This window comes from Anarhichas minor, unplaced genomic scaffold (genome assembly GCF_050575085.1).
Source record: "Anarhichas minor isolate MPS153535 unplaced genomic scaffold, ASM5057508v1 ptg000001l, whole genome shotgun sequence".
In the NCBI taxonomy this organism is placed as follows: Eukaryota; Metazoa; Chordata; class Actinopteri; order Perciformes; family Anarhichadidae; genus Anarhichas; species Anarhichas minor.
The window spans coordinates 2,240,257-2,257,424 of NW_027466447.1; the positions used below are offsets into that span (position 1 = coordinate 2,240,257).

The 17,168-nt window shown below is 39.9% G+C and overlaps 1 protein-coding gene and 1 long non-coding RNA gene across 3 annotated transcripts; one reads left to right on the plus strand and one right to left on the minus strand.

The window, feature by feature from the left end:
- The first annotated feature begins 1,680 nt into the window (after window positions 1-1,680).
- Window positions 1,681-11,875, plus strand: cngb3.2 (cyclic nucleotide gated channel subunit beta 3, tandem duplicate 2). The gene is made up of 17 exons (XM_076111929.1): window positions 1,681-1,785; window positions 2,363-2,417; window positions 3,974-4,043; window positions 6,946-7,106; window positions 7,232-7,746; window positions 7,831-7,881; window positions 7,957-8,043; window positions 8,143-8,207; window positions 8,402-8,524; window positions 9,088-9,229; window positions 9,959-10,118; window positions 10,287-10,384; window positions 10,473-10,556; window positions 10,720-10,838; window positions 11,008-11,160; window positions 11,606-11,756; window positions 11,855-11,875. Exons 1-17 carry the CDS (start codon window positions 1,681-1,683, stop codon window positions 11,873-11,875), a joined length of 2,160 nt encoding a protein of 719 aa, XP_075968044.1.
- Window positions 11,876-12,380: 505 nt separating this feature from the next.
- On the minus strand, window positions 12,381-16,881 carry LOC142945930 (uncharacterized). Of its 2 annotated transcripts, XR_012952962.1 has the most exons (5): window positions 16,595-16,881; window positions 15,215-15,289; window positions 14,722-14,881; window positions 14,500-14,592; window positions 12,381-13,637 (listed from the first exon to the last, which is right to left on the minus strand). It is a non-coding gene; the product is annotated as an uncharacterized LOC142945930 (long non-coding RNA). The 2 variants fall into 2 exon arrangements; XR_012952958.1 differs by lacking the exon at window positions 16,595-16,881 and having other exon boundaries at window positions 15,215-16,241.
- Between the last annotated feature and the right edge of the window lie 287 nt (window positions 16,882-17,168).

The window sequence follows — 17,168 nt, forward strand, 5'->3', positions numbered from 1 at the left end:
CTTGCCCTGCTGCCACCGCGACCCGACCCAGGATAAGCGGTGGAAAATGGATGGATGGATGGATTATTCATGAAGAAATCAAACAGTGGAGCAGGACTCTTAGACATTGCCGTTTCTCTTGCTGTCATATTTTCAATACTCTACTCTAGCCTACACCGCATTAATGCCTTTCATCAGCTATGGGTTTAGTTTCTCTAATTATTCTCTCATAATTCTCAGATCAGTAGCACTTTACTGGCAAAAGACAGTAAGGCTGGTCATTCAGCATGTAGATGCTGGTATCAACAACATCCCAACTGTATTGAAGTAAATGAAAAACCTTACTAAATCTGCTCCAAATGTGTTGTGGTGGCATTGTTTCATTAATAAGACAGTAAGGTCTAACGCTTGCATTTGGAGCACCTTTGCTTAATGGAAATGTTTTATCACACTCAGCAGTGCAAGTTGCCACTTTAAGTCAACCCACCTCAGCTTTAAACATGTTCTACCTTAAAGGGAAAGTTTGGGTGCTTCGGGGTTGAATGAGGTACTTATCCATAATACTGCAGGTAATAATCCTTGTATTATCTACAATACATCGCCACCAGTTTTTAGAAGCAGGTAAGATTACTGGGCACTCGAGCAAACCAATGTACTGCTGCGGACGGGGGCAGCAGTAAAATGTGTTTTAGCCACATAAAAAGGGCCACCCAAAAAATCGATATCAGCTTATAAGTGTATGGTATATTTGGAATATTTTCACCGCCAGACGTTGCCATCAGACAGCCCTTCTCGACGGGGAGCTGAAAAAGTTATATCCACCTTCAAAGCCACAAGACTCCATTGTCAAAAACAGTATTTTTACCTCCCAGAAAAAAGGAGTTGCTGGTCTATCGCTGCCTCAATCGTTTGTTTGTTTGTGTTATTGTGTGACTTTGGTGAATCTGAACTAACTCATAAAACACCGAAGTCACACAATAACACAAACCAACCAATAGAGGCAGCAGTAGACCAGCAACTTCCATGTTCTGCAAGGTAAAGTTACTGTTTTTGTTTGCATTGTTGTGCTCCTGTGTCCTTACTCCAGTTTGTTTGTCCAAACTGGGTGCATGCTGATTTCCATCTACTGTAGGTAATACACTGACTGTACAACGCCACTTCCAAACATCCAAACTACCCCTTTATTGCCTTTATGATGCATTCAGATGCTGGTTCATTTACTTGAGCAATGAAGAGGATAATACATTATCTTCCTCAAGGCACGGGGATAACCTTGTCAATAAAACTTGTAAAGTGTCTTGTGCTTGGATAGATTTCTTACTGCCTATAGCCAATTGAAGCTTACAGTAATGTTGCTTACAGAATGGGCTGCAGTGCATTCACCAAGACGTGGGTTGAAGCAGCTCACGACAGTAATTTACTATAAGTGCAACGGTTCTTGCAGTCTGTATGTACTCCACACACATGCATTCTGTATATGCTGCCCTAAGCCCTGCTTTAGTGGTCACCTGTAAGCCTATTGGGATCTTATATGAGGTGACGTTGGGAGCTTTTCTCTGTGCAAGAGTATTAGTGGTGCTAAAAACAATAATACCATCGGAGAGAAAAGAGAGGAGGGGGATATTTCAGCTCCTCAGGAATCAGTACTCTTCATACTCACTTGCAGATGGCAAAAGCAGATGCACCTTTAGGATTCTAGACATGTTTAGCAAGTTGAAGGGTCTCTTCAGAGGCCCGCAGGTGCCAGCCGCTTCGAGGACCCCTGACCCAGCTCCGGCTCCAGCTCCGGCTCCAGCTCCAGCTAAGGTAAGACTTGTCTGGTGGTAGAAAATAGTGTGCTGTATATTCAGTGAGTAAATACAAATGTTCTTTATAACACATTTTCATTCATATCTAGTTTCTCAAAGGGCAATCGATTCTTGTTTGATGCCCTGACAAGTGTTCAATAGCTTTTATACTGTTCAGTATGAGTCAGTGACAGCAGTGGAAGCCAAGACTGAAATCTGAAAAATGAAGTATTGTATCCAGCCTGTAATGCAGCAATTTGAATTTGTTTCCACTAAGATCACGGCAGTGGCTTCTTATCTGCTCCCCCATCCATTCAATTGCTCAGTACTCTTGCCAACAAAGAATCTAATAAAATTGTTTCATTACACGGACACCATTGATATCGCTCATTAGCCAACGGGCACTTTTAAATTGATTTCATCTCAAACACATCTTGTTTTTAAGAGAGCCGATCGGACAAGGGAGTAATTTGTCAAACGCTAAATTCACTTTTCTTTAAAAAGGCTTTCTTAATTAAAATGTCTCTCTAATGACCGTGGTTTAACTAATGAAGGCGAGCATCCGACAATGTGAAAAATGTTGATTTATCTTCTAGGAGGACAAGTCAGCCGATAAGGAGAATGAAGCCAAGAATGTGGACAAACCGCAGGGTAAGTCATCATTCATTTGAGAGGCTGAAATAGCACATTTAGAAACAGGATTATTTTATGTCTGTTTCTGTTTTACTTAGTGTCAGATGGGCTTTCCATCTGTCCATCTCATGGTGAAAACTGTATGGGTGGACTGGATCATACAGAGAGTTTAGGAATATGTCGTCCCTTTCTGCTAAAATGACCCCAGCTAACCAAAGTCTACAGCTGTTCTCAAATCATTATTTTATCCTTATGGCTGTAATTTTTTTAAACAAAAGTTGGAGACTATCGTTGAGCTCCAAGTGGCTGCAATCAGCTTTGTGTGCACTTGTAAGGCCGAGCTATTGATCAAGAAGACAATCAGATCTTTTAAGACAACAGAAAGGCACACTCATTGACTGTTGACAGATTATCAATATGAAACGTTCAAGTTGTTCAACTTTTCTTGAGCTTATTGTCAGTCCAAACCTCATTGTCCCTGCTTTCTGAGGTCTATAACATAAAGTGAAATCCTGTGACTTGTTAATTGTGTTGCTTTAAGCTCAGTGGGTGTTTCATAAATCTATGGCCGGTCACCCAGTACAGCGGCTTAGCGGTAGAACTTAACCCCTAAACAACCCTAACCCTCAATTATATCACATAAACCACAAACATATTTGGCCTTTTAGACATTATACATTATCTCATTCATAACTTCTGTTTAGTGTTTCCACACTTTGTGTCTTTTTCCAAGCATGCCTGTATTTAACTAGTGCAGCACGGATGCTGATGTTTTGCCTGATTGGTTCATATTGAAATCCGTCATTCTTGAAATGTGATTTGTATTACAATTCCTTCAACAATTATACTTTCTTGAGATTCTTTATAGCCATGTGAAATATATAGCGTCATTCTAACTCTTACGTAACTGCCAGAGGCTTCAGCTGTCCTCATTTAACAACGATGATGTTATTTGTGTAGCTCTTTTCAAAAAAACAAAGTTACAGGGTGTAGTGGCCATTTGTCGCATAAATCCAAATTAAACAAACAATAATCAAACGCCACTGATGCACCGTGGTCGGTATTTTACGCAGGCAGAAGAGAGTGGATTGTCCATGCAGGATTCCGATTTTTGTATTTATTTAGTAAAGCAAACAAAACAAGCAAACAAACAAAAAGAACAAAGAAAACTCCTGTCGTGCCTTCTCTCCTGTGCTGGTAAAAACTATAAGCCCACCCCGGTGCATGCTGGTCCTATCTGTCTACTCATATATATAGCCACAGGTGCCTACAGTAATTACCCAAACAACAAAGAATTATATAACTAAACAAATTACTATTAAAGAGAAAAACAATCTTAATATATCAAACATCTAGAATAATTAAACAATACTACTTATAAATGAAATAACAAAATACTAATAAATCTAATAAATAGCTCCAACACAGGGAAACAAAGTAAAACAAAGCAAATAAGTTAATGAAATTCAACTTGTAAAATATAAAATGATAAAATGCAAGGCTGTAAAAACGAGCATTACAAAAATCAAGTCTGGAGGAGATGAAATGTAACTATGATTGTTCCCCTTTCCCAGAACCAACTCCGGCTCCAGCACCGGCCCCTACAACAGCTCCAGCTAACCCTGATCAAGCTGGACCTGAGGGGTAAGACCTGCACCATTGGCAGTTTCATTTTTTTCTCTACCTGATTGGATATTTTGATTGCAGGGGAGATGCACTGTCAGTATAACGAAAGCATGTGCAATTAAAGAGAGTAGATGTAGTATATTTATCGCTAGAGCCTCCAAACTCCACTTTAGCTTACCAAAACACATGCCTGCCAAGTGCACACTGACACCACAAACCAGTATCAAATGAATCACCCAATGGACACTAATTAATCTGATTCCCTGGCAAGATCGCAGAGAGAGAGCGAGAGAGACAAAGCCTTCATGTGTGAGATCTTTATCCCCGATGCAACATGCATATTAGGAGGGGGATGACCTGAAAGTGGATTAAAAGCTTTTCAGCTTTTTAGGTTTAAGAAGCTCTTCAGGTCTGCTTCTGGCCAAGCAATAAAAACCATGAAGGCGACACATTCGGCTGATCCTCACAATTGTAAACACATTTTACTTTTCCAAATGTTGAGACATGTTGAAATGTTTCATCAGTGGATAATAAAGCAGTGGCGGCAAGAGTGAGGAGGAGCTCTATGTGGAGCACAGTTAGAGGTGTTTGGATTTGGAAATCTTACTTGGGGGTAATACCAGAGTCAGACCTTTTTATTTTGGAAACTACATTTCAATCAGCAAAATCTGCGTGATCTTGGACTATAAAACAAAACATACATTTATATTGTGATGGACATAAATTAATAAATGTGAACGTCTGGATGCATTTGTCTAAACTCTAAAGTTTGAGTTAAGCACAAATGATAAGGTGTTTATGTGTGTTGTTTTTCTATCTGTAAAAAATAAGCATATTTCTTATTTACCTTACTAACTAACTTATTAGATACACCCAGCTGAAAGTTATATCTAGTATAACAGTTAATAAATCATACCTTCATGAAGGTTATAATGTCCAGTTTTTGCATGGTAATTGTGGAGGCTGGAGAGGTGTTTCTGTTGTTTAGCCTTCCTTCATTGATGTAAGTACCGCGACTCACTGCCACCAGAGATTAAACCACAGCTGCAGTTTTGGCCAAAAGAGAGAAAGCATCTCACTCACCATTGAGTTGTAACAGCCTCCAAAGTCTCTTTATTTTCAATTGTTTCCGTAACCTAACTAATGCAACTAATGTGTAGCACTCAACTGCGGAGGACAGTACATCCTACACTGTGTCAATGGAAAGGAAGAGGCGTCATCTCTCTGCCTTTCTGTTGTGCTTGTTGTAAACTGTCATAAGAATAGGTTTTTGTCTATGATTTGATGAAAGTGCTTAAGTTAAACATATTCGGGTAGTGGCGTTTCATTCGCAATGACTTGACATAAATACATCTGGGTCCCACAGTCAGCCAGATATAATGCTGAATCGTGTCCACTAGGGGGCGACATATGAGCACAGATGTCCCCTTCTCTGTACTGCCGAGGCTGAAGTTGCTGTATTTGTCAGCTGAGCCTTTCCACTTAAAATGTAATTTCACAGTATGAATGTCTTTATTTGACATTACAAATTACAATGGAATTGCTAAACCATTAGCAATTCGTAAAAAATGTGGTGTAACGCACAGGAAGTAACAAGTTCAGAGTGTAGAAAAGTAGTTCCTGTGAATATGAAAGATTGTCACCACAGTTGCTGGTTTTACTGATTGAAGTGGTCAGTGATTAAACCAGCCACAGTAGTGTGGTTAGTCTGTCGGAATAAAAATGCACAGTTTCAAGCCCCTCTCATACTTGTAGGTTTTTAAGTGTTTTTACTTACATTTCAATTTAAACTTGTTATTTAGCCACTTGCAGGCAGCGGAAAAAGGCAGTGAGCACAACAGAGATATATTAGCTTACGTTTGTATGGCAAACTTGCTCGCATAAAGTTGGCCATTTAGACATTCAGCTGATGCAGCAACAGTTTAAATTGTTTCAGTTTTGTGTAAGTCCAATCTTACGTTTTTGGTCGCTACTCCTGAGGGAAATATCTGGTTCTTTAGCTGCTAAATGCTTCACTATGTTCATCAGCTAGTCACTCACTGTGTCTGCTGTTTGGTGCTGAGCTGGGAGTGAAGAGTGTTTTCTTTTTTTTTACTTTTATTTACTAAAACAGGTGCTATTGTCCACCAGAGTGGAAATTTAAGACAAGCATAGAGACATGTCATATTATACGTCAGTGTCTGCAGCTCAGATCTAATCAGTCATGTTTAGAATATTGATGGCGCTCTGGGATGAAGGACTTCTCAAATATTTAGTTGAAGGACTCAAGAGCTCAAACTGGCTTCCGGGGTTTGCCAACTATTTTGCTTGCAATTGACACAATCCTAGCAAGAGTATTCTTAGATCTACAGTTTAGGTGACCGTAACAGGCAGGAAGGTGAAAAAGTTAAAACATTTTCAACAATAGTTTTGTACACTAGTTCTAAAATCTGCTGACTAACACCAAGGCCACTAAGTTTCCAGAGACGATAATGTCGCTGTGAGCATCTCTTTAAAATATACTCGAGAACTGTACTGAGGTATTTAAAGATTTCCACAGTTTCATCAGGTTGGACATCAAGTGAAACTGACTCTGTTTTCAGACCTTGTTTTGTGCAGTTAATTCATTGTTTTGTCTTTCTACATTGATTTCTAGCTGGCTAATGCGACACCATGTTTAAAGGGCCCTTGTGTGGGCCAGATAGGCAGCTTCACCTAATGTCTTTTCTGTGCTAAGGCCATTTTATCAGCATACGTAACCAATCTAAAATGTTTCTTGTTGATCATAAATTCTCTAGAACATCGCCTCAGACTGGTCTACAAATATTGTGCTATCGCCCTCATTACACGAGAAACAGGCCAATCTACCCTCTTCCATTATCATCAGATTAAAAAACAAGATTGTGTGGCTCATTTTTCTAATGTTATTTTCTATCTTCAGACAAGAGTCGGCCCCTCCCCCGCCTGCTCCCATTGTCATCAACAAGTATTCAGACGAGCAGCTCAGATCCATAGCCAAACGCATGAGAGAGAGACTGGATCTCTACAAGGAGAAAGTGACTGATCCGAATGCTTCATCCCCAGAGATCAGCCCTCCTGTCAGTGAGTACAAACACCTTTAGATTTGTGTCTTATGATTGTCATTGGGGCTTTATAGGCTGCAAATTATGAATATTTAAATTGCATTGTGTGTTCAAGCACACTCAGTCTTAATGTTGTCCTTTTAGCACCTTTGCTGCGCAAAGACAACTACACAAAAGTCATAGAGGAGAGGAAGAAGCAAGCAGAGGAGGAGCGCATAAAGAAGGAAGAAGCTGACCAGAAGAAGAAAGAGGAGCAGGAGAAGAAAAAGAAGGAGGCCGAGCAGAAGAAGAAAGAGGAGGAGGAGAAAAAGAAAGCAGAGGCCAAGAAGGAGGAAAAGGATTTGAAGACCAAGTTAAAAGATGCTGCCTGGTTTTCGGTGGACATTGTGCTGAAGCCATTTGAGGACCTGATGGACCGAGTGCTGGGGAATACCATTGACCCTTTCACAGACCGTCGCTACATCGCCTGGCTGAGCGTTGTAACTCTGGCCTTTAACTACAACACCTGGTTCCTTACAGCCCGTCTGTGTTTCCCGTACCACAATGAGAGCGCCATCCCTTACTGGTTCGTTCTGGATATGCTGGCCGACCTCATCTACTTCACGGACTCCAACATCTTCCAGGCCCGCAAACAGTTTGTCAAAGGAGGAGACATCATAGTAAGTCTGATGTAATCCCGGCCGATGGAGGCTGATACTGATTTAAAATATGACAAAATGACAATGTTTTTCTCCACCTTTCAGAAAGACAGAGCGGTGACAAAGAAGAACTACAGAGATTCTGAGAGATTCATGGTACTGTGATTTGAATTCTTTGAACTTAGGGTGAACTCGTCTCAGTGACCTCACACATCTGTCTCTCCTCAACAGCTGGACCTGATCTCCCTCATGCCATTCGACTTGCTATATGTCCAGTTCGGATTCAGCTCCATTTTCAGATTCAATCGCCTGCTAAAGGTGAATTTAATCATGTGTTACGAAGGCCAGTCAATTGATTAAAGATTCTGTGTCCTTCCTGTGGTGGCCTTGGCTGACATTTTCTTGCTTACTCTCAAGGCGGATACATTTTTTGAGTTCAGTGATCGTCTAGAGAGCATCATGGCCAAGGCTTACATCTGGAGGTTAGTCACATGAAAGAAATTAAGCAAGTATGATAATGCCATTTTTGTTGTTATCATATATACATCATTTAAAAAAATAACTGAAAAGATCAGGGTGGCCAGTGTGTGTTTGATGGGAACATTTTACAACATTAAGACGTGAAAAAATAATGAATACAGAGCAATAGACAGACAAGTCTTTACTTTTCTATCAGAGTGATTCGGACCATTGGATATCTTCTCTTCATGCTCCACCTCAACGCCTGCTTCTACTATGTGGCTTCAGACTACCAGGGCATCGGGAAAACTAAATGGGTCTACTCTGGTCTGGGCAGTGCGTAAGTACAGAAACTTTATATTCCTGCTTGCGTTTGAGTGTATGGCATTCTTGTTTGGTTTTTCTCTGAATTGCAAACTTCTAAAAAGTGTATCTAAGTATCTGTAATGTGCTCTTTCTGACTATTATTTACCATGATAATACTACCACTGCTAATAGTTTACCACATTTTGTCAAATTAAAAATGAAAACTGATGCTTTTAGACTTCGGTAATGTGATCAGTGTAAAAGACACTTGGTCCCAGTTTAAAAGGAAACACTTTTACCAGCATCGATGACCATCAGCGCATTTGTTACTTTTTTGGGAGTCATTTAAGTTAACGATTTATTAATTAATGATGAGTTTAAAGTAATTCCTCTGCTTTTTTTAAGACACACAATTGATAGTGCTGCCATGCATGACAAAATGTGATGACATGGGCATCAACACATAGCTTTTAGAGTCAGTGCAATGCTTGCTGCACTGAAACAGAGTTCCAGTTGTCTCCATCCCTGAGATATCCAAAGACAGTCACAAATTTAAAAAATGTCTCGTATGTTCCATCTCTGCTGCTGCTGCTGCAGTTACCTCAGCTGCTTCTTCTATGCGGAGAAGTCCCTACTGCTGATCGCTGAGTTGCCATTTCCAGACACCATGTTCGGACAGATCTTTCAGATGACAAACTACCTTTTTGGGGCTTTCTTTATGTCCATCATTCTTGGCCAGGTAGTTAATTTGTAATATTTTTTAAATCTTTTATTGCTCTTTTTTCCATTAGTATTATTTATCTTTTTTTTTTAATTAACCTGTATTTGGATTATTTTGCTTTCGATTTGCAAAGTTTTTTTGTGTGAAAATTCGGCAGCAAGACGTCAAGGGAATCAAACTAGAAAAAGGGGAGAATTAACAATGATTCCTCCCAAACACATGCACACACATACACACATTCTATCTGTCTGTCCAAAAAACAGCCCAATGACGCATAGACTTGTTTGTAACAGCCCCTCTAATGCCCCCACCCTCTCCACAGGTACCTGCGTTGTTACTACTATGCTGTCCGCAGTCTGATCAACATCGGGGGTCTTAACGAACCCCATACCGTCTTTGAGATTACCTTTCAGATGATTAACTTTTTCGTGGGCGTCTTTGTGTTCTCCAGTTTGATTGGACAGGTAACATAGAGAGTCCCAAAATGCTCAGTTCCTCTGGAAACCTGATAGAAATTAGCACCTCTATATTAGCATGTCTTTTCCCACTTGTCTTGTTAATGTAGTGACAGATAAATGAAACCCTTTGAGTTAGAAATCACAATCATCAGGCATACTAGTTTCACTAACACCCCATCATCTGTATCACTGGTTCCCTGTGTGTCAAAAAGGTGGGGTGGGGTGTAATTGACCGTAGTAGTTATTTTCCTTAGTTGATGTATTTGTTCTTACCGTCGTCTGGCCTCAGATGAGAGACGTCATCGGTGCAGCCACAGCAGGACAGACCTACTTCAGATCCTCCATGGACGGCACCGTGGACTACATGGTGAACAACCACATCCCCTCTTTGGTGCAGAACCGAGTCCGCAACTGGTACACCTACACCTGGGACGCACAGGGCATGCTGGGTCAGTAACACTGGTTCAGCTCAGTTTTTACAGAATGTTAGAAAGCCTTGTAAGAAACCAGTTAGTCCTTCACATATATTACCTTAAAAAAGTTGTACTACTTCCCTATGTAGCTCCAGACTCATGTGACCCCAAAATAAATTCCCCGTTTCATCTCGATGCTTTTAGATGAGTCTGAGTTGCTGGATAAGATGCCTCTGGTGATGAGAACCGCCATCGCTGTGGACATCAACCTGTCCACCTTTCAGAAGATAGATCTTTTCAAGGTGCCTTTTCAAGACACCACAAACACAACAAATTAGGCATACTGCAGCCTGGGAATTAAGTCAATTAAATATAGCTTTTCTTCTACAGGGCTGTGACCAGCAGATGTTGGTGGACATGTTACTGAGGCTCAAGTCTATTGTCTATTTACCTGGAGACTTCGTCGTAAAAAAAGCGAGTTCAAATTCTTATATCGTCACCTGGAATTCTATATTTGAATCTTTATCATCCTTCAAAACCCCATGAGTACAACCTTTGTGTAAATATATACTGTCTATTCTTCTGTACAGTATTTGTCATGTTTCTGCATGTGTAAATAACTTTGCTCTCTCTGCAGGGCGACATCGGCAAAGAGATGTACGTAATTAAAAGCGGTGCGGTGCAGGTGGTGGGAGGACCTGACAACAGTATTGTGTTTGTCACACTGAAGGCTGGATGTGTGTTTGGAGAAATCAGGTAGGAGAAACAAATACAAAGTCTGAAGAAAGAAACCTTAGAGCGTTGTTAATTCTAGTTTTCACACTGTGATAAACATCATCACGTTTAATGTGGAACTATGTAATGCCCCTGATTAGAAGATGATACATTCAAATTCACATTGTCATAACATCTTTTTGTTTCTCAGTTTGTTACAATCATCCAAAGACGGAGGGAACAGGCGGACAGCTAATGTCAAAGCCTTCGGCTTCGCTAACCTTTTTGTCCTGGAGAAGAAAGACCTGTTTGATATCCTGGTGCACTACCCGGAGTCTCAGAAAGTGTTGGCCAGGAAGGGAAAGTGAGTCAGAGGCCTGAAAGCAAACACACTGTATCACACCCTCACTGGGGTGAGCACCTGCACACTGCCACAAGTCAAGAAGGTGGTGAATCAACAAACAAATCAACAAACTTATTTATTGTCTTTATTATTTATAATTGTAATTATAATTTTGAATAATAAAAAAATGACTTAAAGATCATTAAAATTGCTGATCTTACATGCAGCACTTATTTACAGTTGTTACCTACATGCGACTACGTTTCTCTCTCATATATCAGAACACTTGTTTCTGTTTTTAAGCGGCAAATTGACATTTTCAAATTGTTCTTTTTTCTTATAGATAATTGTTTGAGACCACAGCCAATTCTCCAATTTTACAACCAATATGTTTGAACAAGCTTTGCAATATGCATAATACCAGAGGCTGTTTGTTGAGCCAGCTTCTCTGTTTCTGCGCGTGCAGGAAACTCATGAAGGCGAAGGGTCCAGCGGCAGCTAAAGCAGGAGTGGAAAAGGAGAAAGGACTGGCGCTGTTCGGACCCAAGCCACCCACACCCAAACTGCTGCGTGCTTTCGGTGGAAACATTAACAAGAACCTTTTTGACAAAATGAAGGTAACAACACTTACATTTTTATCTATATGTGGTCATTTCAAAGCTATTGCAGTTATGCTGATTGCTAAACCCATACTTTGTGTTTTCTTTTCCCCCAGGCTGCTGCTAGTGGCCAGTGAGGATTGTAGTGAGCTTATTTTTTATGACTCCTTTTTGGGAGTGAATGCACAGTTTTGTTTTCAACCTCTTACTACTTGCTCTTTTGTACTGAGTGTGTATTTCCTATCATTTTAAGATTCATTGTTTAAAGCTGATGCTGCTGTTGTTTCCCATTTTGTTTGACATGCTTGATCGTGACACCATCAGATAACACGAGATCAGCAGAACTGCTCGACAAAACCCACACTGTAAAATCTAATTAGTTAACCTTACTTAAAAAAACCATGCAAACCGATTGCCTTGAAAAAAGCAAGTAAAGTAAGGTACTCATTTCATTCAAGTATAAGTATACTTACACTCGAGTTTCAGTAACTAAAAAAAACAAGTGAAGAGTACTTGCAACTTTACTTAAGATGTACTCTTGACTTAGTAAAGCCTACTCAGAATTACTATTTCAAATAACTAAATAATTTCAAGTGAAATATACTTTGTGTGTATTCCAAGCAACACATTTATTTAAGTCAGGCTAACTTATGTGACATTTACTGCTACTTAATATTTCTCAGTTGTATTTACTTGAACACTAAAATCATTTACTTGGTAAAACCATGCAAACCGATTGCCTTGAAACAACCAAGTTCATGTTACTCGTCTAACTTAAGTATGTCAAACATCCTTTAAACAATAATGAAAAACAGGTTCCATTGTCTTCAAACAATCACATTTACACATAATAAATCAAGGTAGTGACACAGTTCAAAGTTCTAGTATATGATTTTTTTATTTTAACATTAGGATTTGGTTCAGATAAAAACATTTAGTAAAATGTACAATTTGATCATCAAATAGACATGTACTGGAGGTTCTATATTTCACAGAGGAACAACTTTTTCACAATAGCAATTTAAAACACCAAATGCTCAGCTATGTTACACTGCTTTGCCAACTCACTGCTATAGGAGTATTGTGAACAATTGAGTCTGCTGGACTGTCTTTTTTTCCCCATCAGCCTACATATGCCAGCATCAAAATCAGTGATGGTACAGTTATCTGCCATCAATACTTGCCAGCTGTATTATAAATTGGGCTTTATAAAAATAAATGCAATTATAATAATGAAAAAGAAAAATCCAACCCTGATCTTTAACCTAACATACAGTCCTGAAACAACACCGTTAATACTGTAATAGCTATAAAACGTTTTTGATAGACCAAACTTGGTAAAGAACCAACGGGCTGACAACTACAAAGTGGCTTCATTCAGTTAGCAGAAGAGTATGAAAGAGAAAGGACTCTGGCATTGGATCACACTTTTTTAACATACACTGGCACACTGGCAGCCTCTGGACATGACTTGCTGATGAATCCATGGGCTAACTATTTGAAACGAGTGCCTTAATATAGTTAACGTAACAAAAAGCAACTGAATCTAATGCCAAACGTCAACACCTTTATACAGTAATTTACGTTCTAACTATTTTTAAGAGTTTGCAGTTTTGGTGGGAGTTTGTCTTGTGCCAAGCGTCACTCTTTGAATGAAGTTGAAAGTGTTTTTCATGGCTTTAGGGTATTCAGTCCAAGCGTAAAGAAAATGACAACACAAACAAGAGGCAAAGTGCTTGAGGTAGATTCAGGAGATTATCCATTACAATACCTTCCTCAACAATGGTGGAAGTAGACACTGGGTCAAGGTGGAGTTGATTTGGAGAGAGGGACATCTTCACTGATGTTCGTCAGCACCCCAACAGATACTTGTGCCCAGGCATCATCCCTGTCAGAATCCTGTGTAAGACCAAACAGAAACAACATTACAACAAGGAAATATAAATTGTCACTGTGTCATATGTCCCGTCTACGCTGCCTTCCAGCCTTGCCCATAACGTTTTCCTTTCACACACCTGCATTTAGTAGTTGTATCCACATTAGTAGGCCTAAAACAGTTTTGACCAGTTTACAGATGTCCAGCAAAGAAGATGAAAGAAATTAAGTATTGAAGTCTTCCTCGCACTAAATATTCTTTGCCATCCTCGTTAGATTGTATTAGCTAATGTATTCGAGGGAGAGATATGATCTACCTCTTGTGCATTATACACAACCGGAGATGGCAAGCAGGCTTAGCACCGTTGAGCTGAGCAGTGCAACCCGGTGGCATGGACTGCGAACGGAGTTAGTTCAATATATGGCTGCTTCACCTTATGGGTGATGCTACCAGCCTAGCTCATGTGAAGCCAGGAAAATACACCTTTATCCATATGCATTAAAAAAAAAATTGTAACAAATTTTTGGGGGGCATTTCTGCATTATTCGACAGTAACAGTAGAGAGACAGAAAAGGCAGGGATGAGAGAGGCGATGACATGCAGCGAAGGCCTCCATCCAAATCAACTTCCGGCCGCTGTGGTTGGGACTCAGCCTTGCTGTGATACGTCTTGAGGCATTATGTTTATCTCAGGATCACCTTGAGGGAATTTCTTCAAATTTGGAACAAAGGTCCACTTGGACTCAAGGTTGAAATTTGGTGGTGAAAGATCACAGGTCACCGTGACCTCACAAAACACGTTTCTGGCCATAACTCAATAATTCATATGCTAATTATGACTATTTCACACAAATGTCTAGGATAAGATGTAACTATGAGAACTTACAAAGCAGGTGTGGTAGAAGTGACTGGGGTCATCACCAAGTAGAACAGGGAGGCCTCTGAGTACGAGGGTGCACATTGCTGTCACATCTGGTTTCTAGAAGTGGATAATTAACAAAAAAAGTTCAAGATTATGTAACATTCAAATCTGACCATACAAATATGTTTGTCAATGTGACAATGAAACAAGTGTCACCAGAATGTTTGTTTGACAGTACGGACTCACCCGTGAATCAATTTGCTGCACAAACTCAGCAGATGTCTCTCCAACACTTCCGTTCTTGGACTTGAAGATTGTGACAAAGTGCGGTGTTGTGTAGTGGTCCACAGCATCAAAAAAGTAATTCTGCAGGTTTGTGGTGGCTCCAGTTAAACCCTGCAAACACCTAGAACACACAGAAAAAAAACATAGAGTGACTAAATCGGATTGGACCAATGTGGACATTTTTGAAAACCATTCTGCAAACAAAAACACCATCACAACTGTTGACATCACTGCAATTGCCAAATTTAAATCAATAGCATACTGCTATTTAGTCACCAGGCTGAGTGACAGGACAAAGTATTGATTGAAAATTGATTTAACTTTTTCTACAGCGAGCTAGTCTATTAATTCTAATAAAATTGTAGCATTAACGCTTTGTCAAAAACTGCTCTACCGCTGATTATAACTCCTTAAGCCTAAATATCCTCCAAATTATAGGCTACTGGCATCTCACCTTTAGTGAACCGGCATCCAGCGTTGACGAAGCAGCTCTTTAAGAGCCCTCAGGCAGTTACCGTGAGCACTTCTTCTGAAAAGGACAAAGAATATTTAAGTTAAAAGGAAGTTGTACTTATATGTTGTTATTTAGAGACAAATCCCTTGATAAATGCATGCTTTACCGGCATCACAGGAATAAACATTTGATTTTGTTAAACTAATCTTTTTGACACAGGTCAAAGAAGCTAGCTAAGACCACCAATATCCCTGACAGACAAAAGAAATGACTGGGTCATAACGTATACAAGCCTCCTCGATATAATTGTGGGATTTTTTTGTTTTAAGTTACCATAAAATGGAGATTGAGATGATTTCTCCTTCATTATCAGTCACAGACAGCTTAATGTAGCTGACAGCTCGAGAGGGGGAAGGAAAGGTCGTTAATTTGCGCATTCAGTGAGGCTAAAGATCGGTGTGCGCGCGCAGCTGCAGCTTTTAAGCACTTTCACTGGAATCTATTAACGTTGAATGAAGCCGGTGGCTACTCGCGTCCATGTGAAAAACTATGGGTGTGTTGGAAAGACTCTGTTACAACGGCACTAGTCATTAAATACACAGACGTAGCATAGTCTAACCTAACTGTTGCGTTCACTCCCGTGATATTATCGTTTCCTTCAACCACGCTTTGCATGATATATAAAAACATGTCCGCTAACGTCATACACCCATCACGTGACGTAAAATAATATAACTCCACCGCTAACGAAACAAACAGTACTGTTAAATAGTCTTCTAGTTGTCTACCTAACGCGGCTGCAAACTGCACGTTTCAACAACACCGTGTTTAACGTCGCTCTCAAAGCACGGTTCATGCTGCATTCACTTGTAACTCGGAATTTCCAAGTTGTAATGTCGTGCGACCTGCGACCAAAATACGTTGGCTGTGTCAACTCGAAGAAAACCGAACAATTAAAATGTACATCGGACTTTCCACTTTCGTTATGGAAAAATTAAAATATGTTTTCATGCGAACCTGGAGCAGTGGTGGGAACAGCTAACGTTAGTCTTTAGGCTACCGCTAAAACATGCCTGAACAAGTTTAGCTAAGCTAATGTGCAGTGACTGTTAGCTAAGTCAGCTAGCGTTGGCTAGTTAACAATTAAAATATGTTTGCAGGCGAACCTGGGGCAGTGGTGGGAAAAGCTAGTCTTTAGGCTACCGCCAAGACATGCCTGAATAAGTCTAGCTAATAGACGAAATGTGCAGTGAGTGTTAGCTAAGTCAGCTAGCGTCGGCTAGTTAACGATTAGCAAGCGTTAGCTCACGCTAGCTAACATTGGCAGCAGTCAGAAACATAAACATTTTACACACAGTTACTGTTTGCTTGATGACTTACCTTAATATTCTCCAAAAGACAAAATGAATCTTCACAAAAGCCAAGTGGTTTGTCTTTCTTGCCTCAGCTACCGAGTCCGCCGATCCACCATCTTGAGCGCACACATGGACTGAATGTGGGCTTCTGCGCATGCTCAGACCTCAGCCGTTTTTTGTTACTTGAGTGTTTGAAGTTAGCTTAACTCCAAACAATAAAGTAAATAGTTTTTTTCCACCCGCAATTAACGCTGACTTAGTAAAATCTAGTAAGAAGTCATATTTTGGATGACAAAGTAAAGTTAACTAATTAAATGTAAGTCTGGACAACTATTACATTTTACAGTGCACCTAACTAAGACAACAAGCAGATTCAAACTCCAAACAAGTATTTAAACACAAACTATTTTGATGAGATCTGCTTGAATAAATAATTCCTCGACTTAACTAAAGTTTACTTTCAGTGGCGTCTTGTCCTGTTTGTTTGCATGTTATGTTTCTGTCAGTTGTTTGTTTGTACAGAGAGAGAGAGAGAGAGAGAGAGATTATCATCAGCTAATGTTGAAGTGGACTGTGTGATATGTAAAGTGTGTTTATAT